We start from the raw sequence: 19,597 nt of genomic DNA, 5'->3' as shown, positions 1-19,597 counted from the left end.
TGGGCCACTATGCTGAGAAAGAGCGCAAACAACAGTAGATCATGTGAAGCAACATAATAAAATAGCAAAATGAAACATTAAATATTAAACCAAGTTCCAGGGGGCTCATGAAGGCAACCGCATGAAGTAAGTGCTACAGTCCAAAGACTTTAGTGAAAAAGTTATATTTTAGGTAGATAGTTTAAAATAAGCTACTCTTTCAAATTGGTGAGTTATCAATAAAGTTTAAAACAATTATATCTAGTACCCTTTAGGGATAATGACTTTATGTTAGTTTCGTGAGTGAGAAATGTCACTTAAATTGACATTTGCATGATACAGTTTTCACTGAGATACTTTTAGGTGGATCTTTGGTGATTTATTAATAACATTAAAACAATTACATATAATTTTCTTTAGGGATAATTATCTTATAGGATAAGACATTATATGATAGTGAAGTTTGACTTTCATATTAACTACCTGATGGAGAAATGTCACTAAAAGCAACAATAATTATTTAAGTCATCACAAAAAACTTCGACTTTTACGCAAGATAAAACTAATATATATAGAAGCCAAGTTTCATGTATAATTACATAATTATTTGCTTTGTAAGATTTATTATATTTATAGAAAATCTAAAATATCTACTCTAACTTATTTATAACATCTCTAAAGTAATTGGTAAAAGGAAGCACTAGTAAAATAAATATATTAAATAAAGATACTCGAATTGTTTCAATGTATAAAATAATATATAAAAATTAAAATAAAATTTAATAATACAATTGCTCTCTTATATGATACTGAAAAGAAAATGTTTTTATCATAATATTAAACATCAACCTCATCTAATATTAAAATTCATATTACAATTCATATCTTATATCAATCAAATAAATATTAAGAAATTAATTTTATTATATATATATATATATATATATATATATATATATATATATATATATGGGATTTGCTAACGTGCGTACGTCAGTTTTCTGTTTTTCAGTTGGTATATTTTAGTAATATGTACCCGGATTTAGTAGATAAAAAATACCTGATGGATTCTAAGTTTTAAGGTTAAAGATATTTTAATAATTTTCATTTTCAAAACTAAAAAGAAAAAGAAAACTCCCGAAACAGTTATTCACCTTTCTCATTTCTTTCGATGCTTTCTCTTTCATCTCTCTTACCCTAACATTTTCTATGTTAACTCTAATTGAAAAAATCAGAAACACTTGTCGTTAAACAATTTTACAATAGAAAAATCAAATATGTAAAAGTAAAGTACAAGAATAAAAATAAAACAAAAATATTTTGCATTAAAAGTTTATACATTAATGAAATAAAACACATCATTTTGTTTTTTCACCAAATGTATTAATTTCTAACAAAATTACACATATTGGGATCTCCGTCACCACTGGTTGGTTAGTTTCCTTTAAGTTGTCATCATCAATTTAAACAAAACTTCACCTTTCTAGTTTAACTTTTGTTGGAAATTTCTCGTGAATTTGTATCTTTCTTATAGCTTTTCGCCTTAACCCAAACAAGAAATTAAATAGCCATTTTACGGGAAAAAAAAACTATATAATACTGTCTTCATAGTAGCAAAGGAATATACTTTCTTATCTAATATTTTATATAAGGGAAAAGTAAAAAATATTACTATTTTAAGGTATTGAAATATAAAACTCTAAGGTATTACAAATAATTAAACCCATAAAAAATTTAAATAATATACAATTTTAAGGTATTGAAATATAAAATTCTAAAATAGTCCCTTTTCTAAATCATTATCTCTCTATTTAACATTTTTAATTTCTATTTATCTCTATTTTCATATTATATTTTTAAAGAAAACGCCAACAATAAAAAGAACTTTTATTATAATTTGAATGATTGATTTTAAAATGAAAAAATGTACCTAATCATGATATTCATAAATTTAATATAATATAATCTACATATTTAATTTTTTTATTTATTGTAAGCTTTAATTACCTATAAAAACGAAAATTCATCCTCTATTTAAAATAAATTATTTTCAATTCGTCATTATCGTGTAAAAAATCTTTATGCGGAGTAAAGTATCTTCGCACTTTATGTTTATACATAAGAAGGCGTAGGAAGAAAGCGCGATAGTAAGAAACGAATATCAACAACCACCAAAACAAAGCAATGGGCGGTATCCTTTCTTCGTTCTTTGGTGGTGGCGGCGGCGATGAGACGTCGTACTCGGAGGGGCCTTCTCGCGTGCTGTCGTTCCACTCGTCGGCGCGATGGCAGCTCCACTTCAACGAGGTCAAAGAATCCAGCCAGCTCGTAAATCCCTAGATCACAAGCTTTCCCCAATTTTATTTTTCTGCGTGTTGTATCTGAATTTAAATCTTAGTCTTCTCCATCTTTTCATTGAATGTTAATTAGCTCGTGGTAGATTTCTCGGCGTCGTGGTGCGGACCTTGCAAATTCATAGAGCCAGCGATTCGAGACATGGCCAAAAAGTTCACTGACGTTAACTTCGTCAAGATTGACGTCGACGAATTATCGGTGATTTTCGCTTCCGTGTTCTTCTTTCTATGTTAAATGACTTCAATTGTTGTTTCCGTGAATGATTCTGAACTTCTTTTTTTAATTTTTATTTTCTGAATTGGATATTTTAGGATGTGGCGGGGGAGTTTCAGGTGCAGGCGATGCCTACGTTCGTGTTGTTCAAGGGAGGGAAGATAATTGACAGGGTTGTTGGCGCAAAGAAGGACGAGCTCGAGAAGAAGGTTGAGAAGCATCGAGCTTAGTTATCCAGCTATGTACTTTTCCTTTTCGAGGGAGGACAAATATTTGAAAGTGATTTTTATGATGATCATGATGGATTTGTAAAATTTAAACTTGTTTGTTGTTTCTTCATTAAGATGATGTCTATTTCATAATTTAGCCTATTATAATTATATAACGAAATTCAAAATACTATCTCACAGCCTGTTGCTTTTGTGCTCAATTTCTTTGGAATGATAGTATTTTATATGCTATATGTTGTTTATGATGATTTTTAATCAGATTTTGAAGTTTTACTTCAGATTACAGGTTAATGCTTAGGGTTAGAGCTGTGAAAGGGCTTGTCAAAGTGATTGGTTGATCCCATATAGGTCAGTCGATTTAAAATATTGATCGAATTGACTAAGTAGCCTTTTTGGTAGGATGGGATGAATAATTTTGATACCTGGTTTTAGGACATTGCAAAACTAGTTGGTAGTCAAGCCTTGGTATAATTATGTCAAAAGAAGTTTATTTCTTCACTCTGAATAAGACCATCTTTCGAAATGACTATACATTTCTTTATCACTACATTGAAATTGAAGTTACTCCTTTTACTGGACAACTATATTCTTTTTTTTTGATAGATTTTTATCACTACATTGAAATTGAAGTTACTCCTTTTACTGGACAACTATATTCTTTTTTTTTGATAGATTTTTAACTATTATGAAAAGTTGTTCGATTACTTGATTTTTTAAGTGAGCAATCTGGATAATACGATAAAGATTTATATATATTAGGGGTGGGCAAAGTGTACTGCACTGCACTATAAAAATTTACCGTAAACTATAAATCAGTTTAGAAAAACTGAACTGAACTAAAAAATAGTTCAGAGTAACTGAACTGAACTATTTTCTAGTTCAATTATACTGCAGGACAGTTCAGTTAACTAGTTTTTTGTTTATCATGAAGTGCTGGATTTATAAAATTTCTACCATTGGATTGGGTGGTTAATACTAAAGAACAGATGTAAAAGGGTCATGGTAAACATTGAATATCCATATAAAAAATTAACTAGAACATTAAGGATTTCAGAGTAAACATTCAAATGGAAAAGTGAAGACCAATACAATTACAAGTCATGATCTTGAGAAATGAAATCTTAAAAGTTTGGACAGGACCATTTACCAAAGAAGAAAATTTAGCAACTGAAGTAAAAATGCGAGCATATAAAAATGGGCATTCAAGAGGACCTGGAATAAAAATGAAAAAATAAGATTAAAAAAACATTACCACGGACACAGCTGCATTCATTGAATCAGAATGGAAGCTTAAACGAGGGCAAGGGAAGAGTTGAAATCAACCAATAAGAGAGTCTACTGCAAAAATATCCAATTTTTACAAACATTCGTCAGCAGCCAAGTAGCACAGATAGCAAAAATATCCAATTTTTACAAACATTCGCCAGCAGCCAAGTAGCACAGACAGGATCGAACAAATATTCACAAAATTAAAATTCCATAAACTCTAATTCAGGAATGAACGACCACATGCATGAAAAGGGCAATTGGGATCTCACATAATGAAAATTAAAAATAGGTAAAAAGGAAAATTGATGGTAGATCGGAGCGTACAAGGTTCCTTGGTTGTAGATGTCGATGGAAATTTAGACCCTTTTCGCACCAGACTTGAGTCTGTTGAGAGAGGCCTTTTTGTGCGCAACGATGAAGGGAACGTCAGAGGAAGCGTGTGAACACAGCACCAAAGAAGCTAAAAGCGCAAACGCCATGCCGATACACTGTGCAGGGCACTTCCCAACCGAAACCGATCACGTCGGTACACTGTGCAGAAGGGGTTGAACTGTGTAGAGTTTTCTTTGGAAGAGATCAGAAGGAGGTCTTGAAGTGCTTTACACAGTTAACACCAGTTAACTGTACTAAAAGTATAAAAAATTTAGTTTATTTAAACCGAACCAAAAATAAGTTATTCAGTTTTTAGTAAAAATAGATTAGTTTATTTTAAGTATAATACAGGATAGTTAACTATAATTCAGTATAAAGTATAAGGTTTAAATATAATTTTTGATTTCTATGATTTACTGGACTTTTTAGTCCTTTAGTTTATGGTTGTTATTTGGGTCATTGTTAGTATTTGTCAGACGCTGTTGCGCATTATAATGTTAACCATAAGGATTTGACCTATTTTAGGTGGAAGGACGCAGTGGAGAGGATAAACTAAAGTGCACTCCACTAATATCATGTTAGTGAAGATTATCACGTCATTGGGTAGTGCTTTGTAGTAGTGTTGTGTTATTACGCCGTTAAAAATTAAGGACTGATTTGAACAAATTTCTTGAGAAATATATTGTAAAAGAGAAAAAAGAAGAAGACTATGTTTTAATATGTTAAAATTAGATTATATATAAATAGATTAAGAATAAAAATTCATATATTTTTCATTTGTTTAACAGCGGGGTATATTAAGGCACCAAATTTCAGTAGAGCCTTGATGCTCTGGAACTCAATTTGAGTATGAGATAGTGTATAAGAGTTTATCAAAGCTCGATAAGATACAATATAATAAAACTAAATTCAATTTGAATTTTCCAAAATATTCTAACCAATATTCACGTCTTCTTAGGCCATGTATTTGATTCGGCTGTGGGCATGTAGAAAGTAATTTGCTTTTTTGTTATATTTTTGGGTGAGAAAGTAGTGCCTCATTTCTTTCTCTACTTTTGTAATTTTAACCTGACATTCCTATAAATTTTTGTATTAATATATTGAGAGAATGCAATAAGTGATATTTTTAAAAGAGTATTGACAATAAAATAGTTCGGACAATTTTGTATGAATGTACATTTTGTGTGGAACCAAAAAACATTAGTAGTGTAAGAGAAACTCAATCAGTTCAAAAGAAACAATGTTTGAGAACTTATTCCACGAAGCAGTACTTTTCAGGTAATTGAAACTAAGTAAGTGTTTAGAAACAAGATGGATGATTCAGGACAAAAGCAATAAGGTAAGACTAGGAACTAAGGGATACAGTCAAGAAGAAAGAATTGAATATGATAAGACATATACATTAGTTGCTAAGCTTGAAGGTATTCGAATCCTATTAGCTATTGCATCCATGTTTAACATCAAACTATTCCAAATGGACGTGAAAAGTGCCTTCTTGAATGGATATATCAAAGAAGAGGTTTTCGTAGAACAACCCTCTAATTTCCAAGACTTTGAGTTTCCTAACCACAACTTTAAGCTAAAGAAAGCACTATGCGGGCTAAAACAAACATCTCGCTCATGGTATGAAAGTTAAGTGAATTTCTACTTAACAATATCTTCCAAAAGGTGAAGTTCACTTTTCATTAAAAAAATCTAGAAACAACTTGTTATTTATACAAATTTGTGTAGATGATTATCTTTGGTTCTACCAACCCTCACTTGTGCCAAGAATTTTCTAAAAGCATGCAGGAGGAGTTTGAGATGTCCATGATGGGAGAGCTAAATTTCTTTCTTGGACTACAAGTGAAACAATGCTCTGTAGTATATTCATCCACCAGTCCAAATACTGTAATGAACTTCTAAAGAAGTACAAAATGGATGGATGCAAAAAATCCTCTACCACAATGGCTACAAATTGCTATCTAGACAAAGATGAAGCATGTAAGTGTGTTGACTAGAAACTTTACAGATGTATGATTAGTTCCTTACTCTACTTAACTGCTAATCGCCCTGATATAATGCATAATGTATGTATGTGTGTTAGGTTTCAATCTTGTCCTAAGGAGTCTCACCTAACAACTGTCAAAAGAATAATGAAGTACTTAAAAGGGACTAAAACATTAAGACTATGGTACCTTAGAGGTGCAAACATATCACTTACTAGGTATAGTGATTCAGATTTTAGAGGATGTAAACTTAATAGAAAGAGTACTAGTGACACTTGTCATTTGCTGGGATGCTCACTAATCATTAGCACTCCAAGAAGCAAGCATGTGTGGCCTTGTCCACTACAGAAGCTGAATACATTGTGGCTCGAAGTTACTGTGTTCAATCCTTATGGGTCAAGAGTCAACTAAAAGATTATGAAATTTGCCTAGATAAAATACTCTTAAATGTGATAACACTAGTGCCATAAATTTCACCAAAAACAATTTTAATTCTAAAACTAAGCATATAGAAACAATACATTATTTTATAAGAGATCATGTATCTAAAGGTGAATGTAAAGTTGAATATGTAGATACATTACATCAATGGATATATATATTTTCACAAAACCAATATCTAAGGAGAAGTTCTATACAATTAGAAATGAATTAGGCATTCTAAACATAAGTTCCACATCCTAATAGTTGGAAATGACTTAACATTACACAAAATTAAATAAGCATGGCATGCATTACAATAAAATATGGAAAAACTCTTAAGAAAATAATGTTTACAAGTTTTAATCAATTATATAAAATCCTAATTAATTAGGTGTTTTTTTCTGCTTTCACTGGTTATAGGTCTTTCTCTGCTTCAATCGATTAGGTAAAAATCTTAATCAATTAGGGTATTTTTTCTATTTTAATCAATTAGATTAAAACTATAATCGATTGTCTCACTGGTTTCTTACGCGTCCTGATTCTAGGGTTCTCCTTGCACTTTAATCCATTAAATATAAAATTTAATCGATCCTAACCACTATGCTCTCATCCTTTCCACCAAACCCTAGAACCCCAAGCAATTTTCTTCTTAGTCTTCAAATTGAAAATCACCCTCAACCTCTAAAATCCATTTCTAACTTCTAATAACCTCCATTCTTACTCTACTTTTAACATTAGAAATCATTTTCTTTGATCCTAGCTTCTCAAACCTAAAAATATTCTTAATTTATTAACCTCAAATGAGTGTCATCTAAACCAAAGAGAACGAAGAGGGCCGCAAAAAAAATGGGAGTTGTAGACCCAGAAAGTTGGATCAGTGATGAAGAGCCTAAACCGACTTCTTTTATGTCTGGCGAATTCGAAAAATTATGCCTTACAAATACCTTGATCTCAATTACTTCAGAAATAAGGGTTTTGTCTTCTAAGATTGGTTGGAGTATTAAGGACACAAGAAATTTGTTGAAATGTCAGGTAGTTGATATCCTGAACTAGTTAAAATATTTTATGTAAATTTTAAGGTTGTAGATGGTGTTGTTTGCTCCAAAGCAAAAGGGATAAACATTAAGTTAGATGAAAAAAATTGGACCTTTGTTACTGGTTTTTGACCTAGGAATGAAATGTCCCACTTGGACATTACAGTATTAATAAAAGTTGGCTATTTATAAAGTCTGTCTAAGGTATTCTGACGAACTCCATGACTATACCTTGTATCGTGCTGGGAAACGAAGAAGAATGACAGATTATGTGGTTTTGTTCTGGCCTCGATTCTTAAAAAAAAAGTGGTTAATGAAGTCAAGAATATATATTAAAGCTCTTGAATTGGACTTGACTTCAACCGAATAACAAGTGGTATCAACAGGGTATGAACAAATAACGTGTTTTGTTTTAGTCAATTGGGAATTGAAAGATTTTTCTCTCTCAACTTAATTGCTTATGATCTCTAATTCCTTAACCATTCTTTCAAAAACCTACACACAAAAGTATTTTTTAAACGATAAAAGTATTTTCCTCTTCCTCGTGAATTCAATTTCAGACCTTCCCTTCTCTCCTTAGCTTCCTCTCTTTACTTCCCAATCCATTGAACACCCAAAACCCAATACTCACGTGCATGCCACGTGTCGCGTGAAATCACAATTCTTCTTCTTCTTCGTTTTCTTCTTCCACTGCCCCAACAAATCCACTTCTGCCCTCTTTAAAACCCTCTGCAAAGTTCGAATCTTTCGCAGAAAACACCAGGACCCAGAGGAAGCTTCTCTGCAATGGCTTGACCAATGATTGAGTTGCTCTCAGCTTCTGTCATCTTTCAGTGATGGAGTTTGCACATCGAAGCCGCAGAAGGCGAACCCTTACGCGCTTCGCGAAGCGGAAGCCGAGGTCGACCCTTCGCAAATCCCAAAAGCCCCACTTAGTCCCGCCGCAGCCGAGAACCACCGCCGGAAAGATGACGTCGCCGCCGGGAAACAGTCTCCGTTCTTCCCGTTCTACAGCCCGAGCCCCGCGCGCTTCCTGAAGAAGTCTCCAGCGCCGGCGGGAGGGAGCAGGAGCGCGGCCTCCACGCCGAGGAGGTTCTTCCGGAGGCCGTTCCTTCCGCCGTCGCCGGCTAAGCACGTAAGTGCTGTGATGGCGCGGCGACAAGAAAGAAGGCGGCGGCAGCTGCGATATCGGAGGAGGGGGAGGATGGCGGTGGAGCTGCGGCGGATTTGGATAAGAGGTTTGGGTTCTTCAAGGAGTTCACGGAAGTTGGTGAAGAAGTGGGTCGAGGGCATTATGGGTATACTTGTTCTGCTAGGTTCAAGAAGGGTGAGCTTAAGGGTCAACAAGTGGCTGTTAAGGTCATACCAAAATCAAAGGTTAATTTTTTTTATGTTCAATCTTAATCTTAATCATCATATGCCCTTCTGCCTTACATTTGGTGCGTCACTTGGAACACTCTGCAGTTCTGAGATTGTCGTTGAGTTCCAACTAGTTTGGAACGTTTACCGGAGAAAACTCGAGGTTTTATGTCCTTTTCGATGATTTGTATAGAAGGAATTACGACTATTGTTTTCATCTTCACCCTCTTTTGTTGCCAGATGACAACAGCAATTGCTATTGAAGATGTGAGAAGGGAGGTGAAAATATTGCGAGGTTTTGAATGGACACAGCAATTTGATACTGTTCTTTGATGCGTTTGAAGACCAAGATAATGTGTACATTGTAATGGAGTAAGTTTGGGATGTTTGCTTCTGTTTATCTTCAAAGCTATATTATAGATGTAGTGCTCTCGGGCCATCCTAGTGAAGTTTAACAATAACTTTTCTTTTAGCTCAAATAAAACATCTTATCATACAAAATATATGATACAACCTTTTTAGTGACACCTGCACTATGTATTAGGTTATCATATTTTTGTTTATAGAATATCTATTGGTCGTTGATTTTTCATTTTTGCTTTATACTGTTTTTGTAACCGGCTGGATCTTATTGACAATTCAGGTTATGTGAAGGGGGGAGCTCTTAGATATGATATTATCAAGGTTAACAGACCTGCTTTACTTTACATTCTATACTGATAAGAAAGTTGACCTTTGGAATTGCGCCTTGTCACTGACTAACTACACGTTTTATTTTTTCTTTAGGGGAGGGAAATACTCAGAAGATGATGCAAAGGCTGTAATGGTGCAGATTCTAAATGTTGTTGCATTTTGTCATCTTCAGGGTGTTGTGCACCGAGACCGTAAGCCAGAGGTGAGCATATGGTTAAAGCCTCAGAATCTGCTATATTTCCAGACTCATCTAACACTAGCTAGGCATGGAAATGGTGTTGGGCATGGGTGGATTACCCATTTGTAACTGAACAGGAGGAGTCCTAGCTATAGTTCACCAGTCACTTGGGCACCAGCTCTAGCATTAGCTTACTTAATATATATATTTTGATGGTAAGGAAACAAAGTAAACCATAAATAATAGCAAAGAAAATCCCATAAATAAATTGCTTTTCTATATATATAATATATATATATATATATATATATATATTATATATGAAAGGTTAGATTGATTCATTGAATATGAATTTCAACTTGGAATATTATCTAACCTCCTTGCTTTTTTCTTTTCAGAATTTTTTGTACATTAAAAAGGATGAAAGTTCTGAGTTGAAAGCTATAGACTTTGGGTTATCAGATTTTGTCAGACCAGTCTTCCTTTACAAGTCCTTACCTGGTAGTTGGTAGTAGTATCCTTTACATCATGAGACCTTGGGAATGATATTGTTTCTTGAATTGCGTCTTACAGATGAAAGGCTTGATGATATTGTTGGAAGTGCATATTATGTGGCCCCTGAAGTTCTCCATAGATCTTACAGCACAGAGGCTGATGTGTGGAGTATAGGCGTGATAGCATATATTCTTTTATGTGGTAGTTGTCCATTTTGGGCTCGAACGGAGTCTGGTATTTTCAGGGCAGTTCTGAAAGCTGATCCTAGCTTTGATGAAACACCGTGGCCATCTTTATCTTCAGAAGCAAACGCTTACTGAATAAGGACCCACGGAAGCGGATATCTGCTGCTCAGGCTCTAAGTCCGTTTTTCTTTTACCTATATCATCATTCACATCTAGTAAGATATTTTTCAAGCTTCCACCAATAATCTTTTGCTTGCAGGTCATCCTTGGATACGAAATTACAACAATGTAAAAGTTCCACTGGATATTTTAATATTTTAGCTCACGAAGACATATATGAGATATCATCATTCTTACGCAAGGCTGCCTTAAGGGTGCCTGCTTCTGACCACAAGTGTTTGCAATTTAGTTTTCTTTTTGTAATTGACTAATTAATTTTATTCGTCTCTTTCACAGGCCTTGTCAAAGACACTGGCCGCAGATGAACTCTATTATCTGAGGCAGCAATTTTCACTGCCAGAACCAACCAAAAATGGCAGCATATCTTCAGAGAATGTTAACAAGGTTAGTCATCACACAATGTGTATGAAGTTTATATATGTTAGATTCCACACGCTTTTCTAATTCATACATTCTGGGCAGGCCTTGATGAAATATGCAACATATGCCATGAAAGAGTCTCGCATCCCTGACTTTCTTTCCTTGGTAAAACTACCGTGTTCTGTTTATATAGATGTATCTCTTAATTTGATTTGTTTCAATCTTACATGTTCTTTATATTTCTTTTTATGACAGCTGAATTCATTACAGTATAAAAGGATGGATTTTGCAGCTGCGTTAAGTGTGCTTTGAAGCTCTTGATAGTTGGGAACAACATGCTCGTTGTGCCTATGAGCTTTTTGATAAAGATGGAAACAGGGCTATTGTCATTGAAGAGCTTGCTTCAGTACTTTCAGAAAAGAACACTTCACTCCTAGACTATTAGCGATTATTCTTGAAGCTGCATTTACCTTTATTTCCACTATAACTGATTTATATGTGTGTGCTTGTAATTGACGTAGGTTGTAACCCTTCTTTTTTCGAGAGGGGAGTGGGTAGTTACAAAATTTTTTAGGAAGAACAGAAAGTACAACTTAAGGAGGATAAGGAATCCTCCATAGGCCGTAGGAAAAGTAAAGAAAGAAAAGAACTAATGGCAGGGGTAGTTACATAGGAAACTAAAAACAGATGGAGGGGGCAGTTGCAGAAAATTTATTAGGAAAGAACAGAAAGTGGAAGTAATGGAGGATAAGGAATCCTCTCCACAGATAGTAGGGAAAGTTAAGAAACTAAAGAACCCAAAAATTAGATGTATAGAAAGGCTTTGAACCAAAAAGATGCTTGGCCATAAAACACCACCCTTTCCCATAATAGGTGAAGAGACTAAAGACCTTAAAATTTCATGCATGGCCCTCCAACCAAATTTAACAAAGGTCTTCCAAAAATAATTGAGTAACTACATCTGATGGCATCACTTTGCATAATTTAATGCATATACACTTTCTATCTGCCACTTTATATGGATCTAACGAATCTGCTACTGATTACTGCTGGATCTGTCAAGAATGTACTGATGTGACTCTTGTTAGTCATAGGGTGAACATTTTAAAATTACAGTTGTCTATATACCACTATTTAGTTCATGAGTATATATATGCCTAATCGGCATCATATTTCTTCAAAATATTGTTTAGGATCTTGGACTTGGTCCCTCTATCCCTGTTCATGTTGTTCTTCACTATTGGATACGCCACACTGATGGAAAATTAAGCTTTCTTGAGTTTGTCAAATTATTACACGCTGTATCTAGCCGAAGCCTTGCGAAGGTTCAATAAAATTTAAAGCAGAGGAAGCCTTCTGTTGCTCGACTCGACCATATTTGGATTTGTGTCTAGTTGGAGCTGGAACTCATTATTGTCTTGTTATCTGAAGCTCTTGCCAGCACACCCATTTAAAAAGGTACAGGTTCATAATGAAATGCAACTCTGATTCTTTTTGAAGGAGCTCAAACTGTAAAATAGTCTACAGATTGTTGGTCTAAGAATTAATATATGAATTGTAGAATTAGATTAGCTTTGTCTCGATGGGTTGTAATAATTTCCTGTCACCTGTATTAATAATGAATGCTTTTGTATAACCATACGGTTGTGAATCTGAAAATTTAATCTTAATTTTATATTTTTTGTTGTGTTAGTGTACTTTACATTCTATGAATCAGTTAATTTCATCGTAGCGCTGTTTAAGAAACTAAAATTATAGGAAGCTGCTGCTGCTGAGCGATTCCAATTGTTTGGAAAGTGAAAAATGTCCACCATGATGCACATTCCCATATTCCCATAAGTGGTCTTAATCGTAACCCAGTCAATCGTTTCGTATCTATCAACTTTTGTTCAGCTTTCAATATTTTGCTATGGTATTTGTGTTACTTATCGTTTGTACATTCACAAGTATGTAGTTACTCGCTTCTAGGAAACAGATGTTGATTGTATTATGGCATAACACGTTCACGTAATGAGGGTATATACTAAAATGTGCCGTGTTGGCCTTCGAAAAATTGTTAGACAAGTTCTGAAACCTAAAATGTAAGTATTTTGTTACCAGACACGGTGTCTAAGTGAAATGTCTGATATCTTACTGAGAAAAGACGGTGTTAACAATATGTGAACCATGTTACACCAGAATATGGACCCCAAAATAACCCAAACTACAAATATATATATAAACACATTAATTTCAAACATCATGCAGCTAGACCAAAGCGGCAACATATTATCATCAAATTACATATCACCATACGTTGAACCAGCAGTATTTTGGTGTTGGACTTGCTACTAACAAATTCCATAGAAGAAAGAGGTTGCAGATTAAACACCAAACCACCACAAAATTAAACAAAAAAGGACCTATCGAATCTCACTAAAAGTATCAAAAGGAAGTAAGTTTTAACCTTGAAGGAGGAAGAAAGGATGTAAGAGACGAAAGCAAATGAAGGGAGACAATGGTATTAGAGTTGAAACTAGTCTGAAACATGAACATTTCATATAGGAATAGAAAATAATGTTAGTAGTTCAGTCCTCCGCATTCAGCAATGTTAGTAGTTCAGTCCTCCCCATTCAGCATTCACAAAACGAGAGGCACGCCATCACACTTAGTGTCACCAATCTATCTTATCATGTATGAACGACAACAAGCTCAGTAGTTATTTAGAACTAAAACTAAAAACACATTTCTTCTCATAATACACACAATGAGGTTGCTGTCTTGCGAGGCAGTTGGCAGTTATAATAGTAAAAAGGGGGCAAAGAGATTAAGGAAGTACTATCTTGAGGAAAGCTTGTGGTGCAGATCATCAGCAAGCGCTTGCCTCAATTTTTCCCCATAGTAATGAAAGGACTTCTCACTGTCCATGACCCTGGGCGGGGGTCCACTCTCGTCGGGCTCCTTCCATATCTCGGGTTCCGGCTCCCTTGCAATCTGGCAGAGGTTGTGTAACACGCAACAGGCGACAATGGTTTGGGGGGCGTGATGGACACCGGTGTTCAAATCTTGAAGAATCTTCCACCTCCCCTTCAGAAGGGCAATGGCCTCCACCACCACGGACCTTCCCTTCATGAGCATTCCATCGAACAGGTTCTGCGCGGGGGTGCCCATCCCGCTGGGGGAGAAGGGGGTGAGGAGAAAGGGCAGCAGAGGGAAGCACCAATCGCCGACCACGTAAGGCCTCACGTGGTGGCCGCGAACGCTAATGACCTTGTCCCAGACGACGTCGCCGGAGGTGAGGCGGTGGTAGAGGAGGCTGTCGCGGAAGTGGGTGGCGTCGTCGGTGCCTCCGGGGGCCTTGACGCAGACGTCCCAGAAGATCTTCTTGTGGTCGGAGACGACCTGGAGGAGTAGAGAGGGGTAACCGTAGCGGCAGCGGTAGGGGTTGAGGTTAGGGTTGCTGTTGGGGGTGGAGCGGAGGTGGACAGGGGTGGTGTCGATGGCGCCGCACATGTTGGGGAGGGATGTGAGTTCCTCGAAGGCCTGGGTGGTTTCGAGGAGGCGGCGGCGGCCAACGGGTATTTTGATGAACTCGGGGTAGAGCTTGGTAGCGAGGAGGCGCGTGACCATGTTGGTGATTTTGGAGACGAGGTAAGGATCGAGGGAGTAGCGGGCGGCGAGGGTTTTGGCGGAGAGGCCGTGGGCGAGGCGGGAGAGGACCATGGCGACGGCGTAGTCGGAGGGTAGGGAGAGATTGGAAAGGGCGATGTGGGGTTTGAGCTTGTCGACGACGGTTGTGAAGACGGGGTAGGAGAGGCCGTACAGGGAGCGCCATTGGGCGTCGCGGAGAGGGGCTTCGAGGGACCAGATGTGTTCCGTGGAGAGCGCGCGGAAGGCGGAGACGGAGTAGTCGGAGGAGGCGTTGTTGGTGGTGGTGGTGTTGGGGTTGTTGGTGGTGGTGGTGGCAGCGTTGGGGTTGGGAAGGGAGGAGGGGCGCGTGGAAGAGACGTAGGAAAGGACGGAGGCGATGGTGAAGAAAAGGAGGGGGGCGATGGAGGAGGAGTGGAGGAGGGAGGAGGGGTTGGCGGTGGTTGATGAGAGTGAGTCGGAGAGGAGGGAGGTGGTTGGATCGAGGGAGTTGTGGAGGTGAAGCAGATTTGACAGCATTACCAGGAACGATTGATCCATCCCTTTTTCCTTTCACCCTCCCTCACCTTACCTCCTCAACTATCAATATCTCTTTTCCTCCATCATTTTGCTTATGTATTTAATGATTACAAGCTCAACTGCAAACACTCACACCAGTACAAATCACAAGGCTCTTGTTACGTTTGGTAAATATGGCAGTAGATTTTTTATGCAAGGAAAAATTAACTGAAGAGAGAAGCTAGATGCTTCAGAAAATAATAATAAAAAAACAGTTTAAAACAAAATATGAGATAGTATTAAAAAATAATAAATGTTTATTTTTTTAATAATTAATAAATGTTTAGTTTCTTTGCTCACACCCGCTCCGCCACCACCTACGTCCATAATTTATGACTATAGCTACTTTGGGTAATCTTTATATTCAACAATTATTTAATCCTATTTAAAAGTTATATATAGAAAACATTCTAATGTTCAGAGATAGATTCTAGGGAGAAGAATTAGATGAATACGAGGGAATTTAAAAGTAAATTAAATTTTATTTCTTTTAAAAAATTTAGAAGTAGTTGAGAATAGATTTGAAAAAAACATTATTAAAATTTGTGAAGGATTTGACTTATAAATTAATAATATATTTATTGATAAAAAATATTATTGTCAGACTTCGTTAAAAACGCATCCAAAATCCTCTGAACGGACGTCAGGTGTCAAGCAACAAGAATCCGAAAATCAGATAGTGGGATGCAGGTGTCAGCAGATGAGCGGACGTTCGTTTTAAGCAAAATTGAGTTTTTGAAAGTTTAGGTCACACTCTCTCTGCATGCACCTTCTTCTCCAAAAATCTGATCTTTCATTTCTCTTTCTTCTCTCTAAAAAGCTCTCCCTTCTCTCTACCAAAACTAACCATTTCTCTACTCCGAACTCCGTTCAGGCACCGTAGAAGCACTCCCGACGTCCAGAGCTTCAGCTTGAACCGAACAATTTCGAGTTTTGAACTGGTAAGTTTTTTTGTCCTTAACTGTTCGCTCTCTGGTACATGCAAACCAAGTTCTGGTTGCATGATGTCGTCTTGTCTGAGCCATTGATGGTTTTCTGTTGTTTGGTTTAGTTTGAAGAGTTGTTGAGCGTTGAGAGTAGAAGAAATTGTAGTCAGGCGAACCGTATTCTGTCTAGGACGTTCGTTCACGCTCAGAGGTAAGGGAAACTTATTTAATTTAATTTGTATGTTTACTGTTCTGTATGAACGTTCGTTGATTTGCTAAATTAAAGTGAAGCATGATTGTTAAGATATTTGACTATATGAAATTTACTATGATATGAATGTATGAAATTGTGAAGTTATATGTTGAGAAATGAGTTTGAATATAAATGATTTTGGTATGAAATTTCCACTATGAAATTGTACGTGTGGTACTGAACGGTCCTTGACCGTTCGGTGTTTCTAGAAAACTTGGTTGAAATTGGATTCTTTCATTTGGAAAGAATCCTAGTTGAGGACGAGCGTCTTCAGGTGGTAATGTTATGCTTGAGCGTTCGGCCAAGCGTAGTTGCATCTGAATATTCGGTGATAAACTTAAATTTTGTAAATATATGTATTTGTATATTTTAGTTATTCTTAAATAAAAATCCAATAGTATATTATTATAATTATTAGGTTTTCTATTATAAGTATAGTAGTGCTCGGTCTCATACCAAGCGCTCGTAATGAGTAGTGCTCGGTCTTATACCAAGCGCTTGTACTCGTTTATGGTATGATCTATCTTGATGAAAATAGCGTTCGTCCAACTTAAATAGAATTTTTCTCTATCGTATTCGGTCATTGACTGACATTAGGTTTCTTTATGTGAATTCTTCTAAGTATGGTTCTTTAAACGTCTTGACGTGTCTACATTCATTGGTTCCGGTCTAGAATTTTAGCACTTGGCATGTTCTTTGAAGTGTTGGTTTGAGCTCACGAGAGTCAGTTCATTTAACTAATTCATGTTGTAAGTAACGTTCGTTCTTGTGATATATATATATATATATATATATATATATATATATATATATATATATATATAATTTCACTCGGTTTCTTTCTCGACCTGACAGCAACCCTCTCGGTCTTATTCTATTCTGGAATGGGAGACTTCTCTGTCTCGTTCCAAGTGTTCATCCTCGTTCTGAGTGAGGACTGAACGTTCGATATTTGATGTCCTTAATAATCCTTGAACAAAGATGGAATTTAAATGATTGATAACGAAAGATAAAGAAAATATGAAACGGATGAAATGTGTTGAGTTATGGACGAGCATTCCGGGGAGGAACGACTCATGAATGAATATTGAAATTTGTAATATATGAATGTGGTTATGCTAAGCTGGCGGTTCATCCTGATGTTCCGTGAGTACTCGTCCTCACGTAGAAGGGAGTAGGTCATGTGTGGGAACGACAGGAGGTCCTAGTCCTTAGGGTTACTTTGGATAGATAGGACTAACCTCGGGTGGCAGCTGATGAGGGTATTCCAGTTACTACATCACCCGGGTGCACGAACGTCGTAGCTACACAGATTTCATACAGTCCGGACAGTCAGTCTAGTATTAGGTCTTGCTTGAAACGTATGATGAAATATATCTTATGTGTTTGAATGTGAGAAATGTATGTTTATACTTGAATTAAATTATATAAGCTTACCTTGTGTTTTCATGTCCTGTCTTGTTTGGTACGTCCGTCTTTGTCATTGCAATGATCATCCGTGTGGATGTGAGCAGAAGGAGACGAGCTGCTGGAAGAGGCGCTAGAAGAAGAAAATTTGGTCGAGGTAGAAGTGAAGACTGAAGTGTAGGACGTTCGGTCAGTAGTTTAGTCTAGTGTAAGGTGGTCGTTCGATCACCTTCCCTTTTATTATGTATGACCATTCGGTATTTGATTTTGTAAACCGATCGGTCAGGTTTGCTTATCTTATATAGTTTATGATCACTCTTTTGTAAGGTCGTTTGGCCGTAAACGTACGTTCGGTTTTTAGTGTAAAGACTGATTTGAATTATTAATTAATGTGATTATTCTATTATATAGTTTTGGACTGTATTTTTGGATGTTACAATTATAAAGAAAAAAGAAATTAAAATTAATTTTGAAAATTACATAAATTTGTATTTAAGAAAAATTAAATAATAATGCTTAAAATTTATTTTTTAAAACATAATTCATAATTAATAAAAATATATTTTACTTAGATACTGTTTGAAACATAAAAAATATCAAAATATAAATAATTAAAATTAAAAATTGAAATGTCAAAATTTGAAATTATTATTTTATCATTTATGATTATTTTTATTCCAATATTATTAATATTATTGTTATTAACGAAACCAAAACTGAATATAAATACATACGAATTATAATGTTTTATGGATTATGAAAGTTGAAATTATTAAAATTGTAAAAAGATAAAAAGGAAATTTAATTTAAATCAGTTTAAATCTTTATATATCATCCGTCGTTCAAAGCTCATAAATTACTTTAAATGGTCGTCTTCTCTTACTTGCAAATTTTTCGAAATGAACAGAATTTAAATGGTCAATCCGTCTTCGTAAATTTTTTCAACATTAAATTCTTTTTAAACGAAGATAACCTTATATATATAACTTTTAAATCAATAATTATAAACATTATTTTTTATTGTATAAATAATATATAGTTGAGTAATGTGATAAAATCATTTATATTATATCACACTGTATATGTATCAATCTTTAATCTTTAGAATTTTGAGGAAAATGTAATAAAATATTAAAAATGTTTAGAACGAACTAAAAACTAAAAAATATATACTTTTAATACATTTATTTAGTACATAAAAGAAAGATCCATAAAACACTTAAAAACGTTTTGAACGTGTTAAAATGTAAAATTTTCATATCAGTTTGTGATTTTCATCGTTACATGCTAACTACATACAGAAGGTTAGAAGAGTCATTTGACGCATTTGCTACGCCTTGACTCTGCGAGAACCTTCAGCAAATACCAGTCAAGAACAACACACCTCACCTTCTCAATTCCAGCCACGTGTACATATCGCCACGTGTCATGTTATCAGTGGTTAAACCCTCCTCACTCCGTCACACTTTCTCCCGTAAAATACACTTCAAGCAGAGCAAAGCACTCTCTCTGG

The 19,597-nt window shown here is 35.6% G+C and overlaps 2 protein-coding genes and 1 pseudogene across 3 annotated transcripts; 2 read left to right on the top strand and 1 right to left on the bottom strand.

Annotated features, from left to right (window-relative positions):
* The first annotated feature begins 2,112 nt into the window (after nt 1-2,112).
* On the top strand, nt 2,113-2,949 carry TRX2 (thioredoxin 2). Its single transcript, XM_047302955.2, has 3 exons — nt 2,113-2,307; nt 2,410-2,532; nt 2,646-2,949. The coding sequence occupies exons 1-3, from the start codon at nt 2,164-2,166 to the stop codon at nt 2,775-2,777; spliced, it is 399 nt and encodes a 132-aa protein (XP_047158911.1). The 5' UTR covers nt 2,113-2,163; the 3' UTR covers nt 2,778-2,949.
* A 5,716-nt stretch (nt 2,950-8,665) lies between these two features.
* On the top strand, nt 8,666-12,990 carry LOC124829445 (CDPK-related kinase 5-like; annotated as a pseudogene). The gene is made up of 11 exons (XR_015786371.1): nt 8,666-9,240; nt 9,463-9,594; nt 9,866-9,906; nt 10,009-10,117; nt 10,492-10,570; nt 10,667-10,950; nt 11,033-11,147; nt 11,230-11,337; nt 11,416-11,478; nt 11,569-11,719; nt 12,507-12,990. The product of XR_015786371.1 is annotated as a CDPK-related kinase 5-like (transcript).
* A 791-nt stretch (nt 12,991-13,781) lies between these two features.
* On the bottom strand, nt 13,782-15,563 carry LOC124829446 (PIF / Ping-Pong family of plant transposase). The gene has a single exon (XM_047302957.2). It carries the CDS (start codon nt 15,478-15,480, stop codon nt 14,131-14,133), a length of 1,350 nt encoding a protein of 449 aa, XP_047158913.1. The 5' UTR covers nt 15,481-15,563; the 3' UTR covers nt 13,782-14,130.
* Between the last annotated feature and the right edge of the window lie 4,034 nt (nt 15,564-19,597).

The sequence above is a fragment of the Vigna umbellata genome, chromosome 4 (genome assembly GCF_029865625.1).
Source record: "Vigna umbellata cultivar VRB3 chromosome 4, Vumbellata_1.0, whole genome shotgun sequence".
Taxonomy (NCBI): Eukaryota; Viridiplantae; Streptophyta; class Magnoliopsida; order Fabales; family Fabaceae; genus Vigna; species Vigna umbellata.
The sequence above is the reverse complement of the archived record's forward strand: the minus strand, read 5'-3'. Positions and strand labels throughout refer to the sequence as shown.

What these genes read in the sequence shown, in the direction of transcription:
- TRX2 (XM_047302955.2), top strand. Translation starts at nt 2,164, where the DNA reads ATGGGCGGTATCCTTTCTTCGTTCTTTGGTGGTGGCGGCGGCGATGAG. An exon ending in TCAAAGAATCCAGCCAGCTC is followed by an intron (nt 2,308 to 2,409) that starts GTAAATCCCTAG and finishes AATGTTAATTAG; the next exon opens with CTCGTGGTAGATTTCTCGGC. An exon ending in TTGACGTCGACGAATTATCG is followed by an intron (nt 2,533 to 2,645) that starts GTGATTTTCGCT and finishes TGGATATTTTAG; the next exon opens with GATGTGGCGGGGGAGTTTCA.
- LOC124829446 (XM_047302957.2), bottom strand. Translation starts at nt 15,480, where the DNA reads ATGGATCAATCGTTCCTGGTAATGCTGTCAAATCTGCTTCACCTCCAC.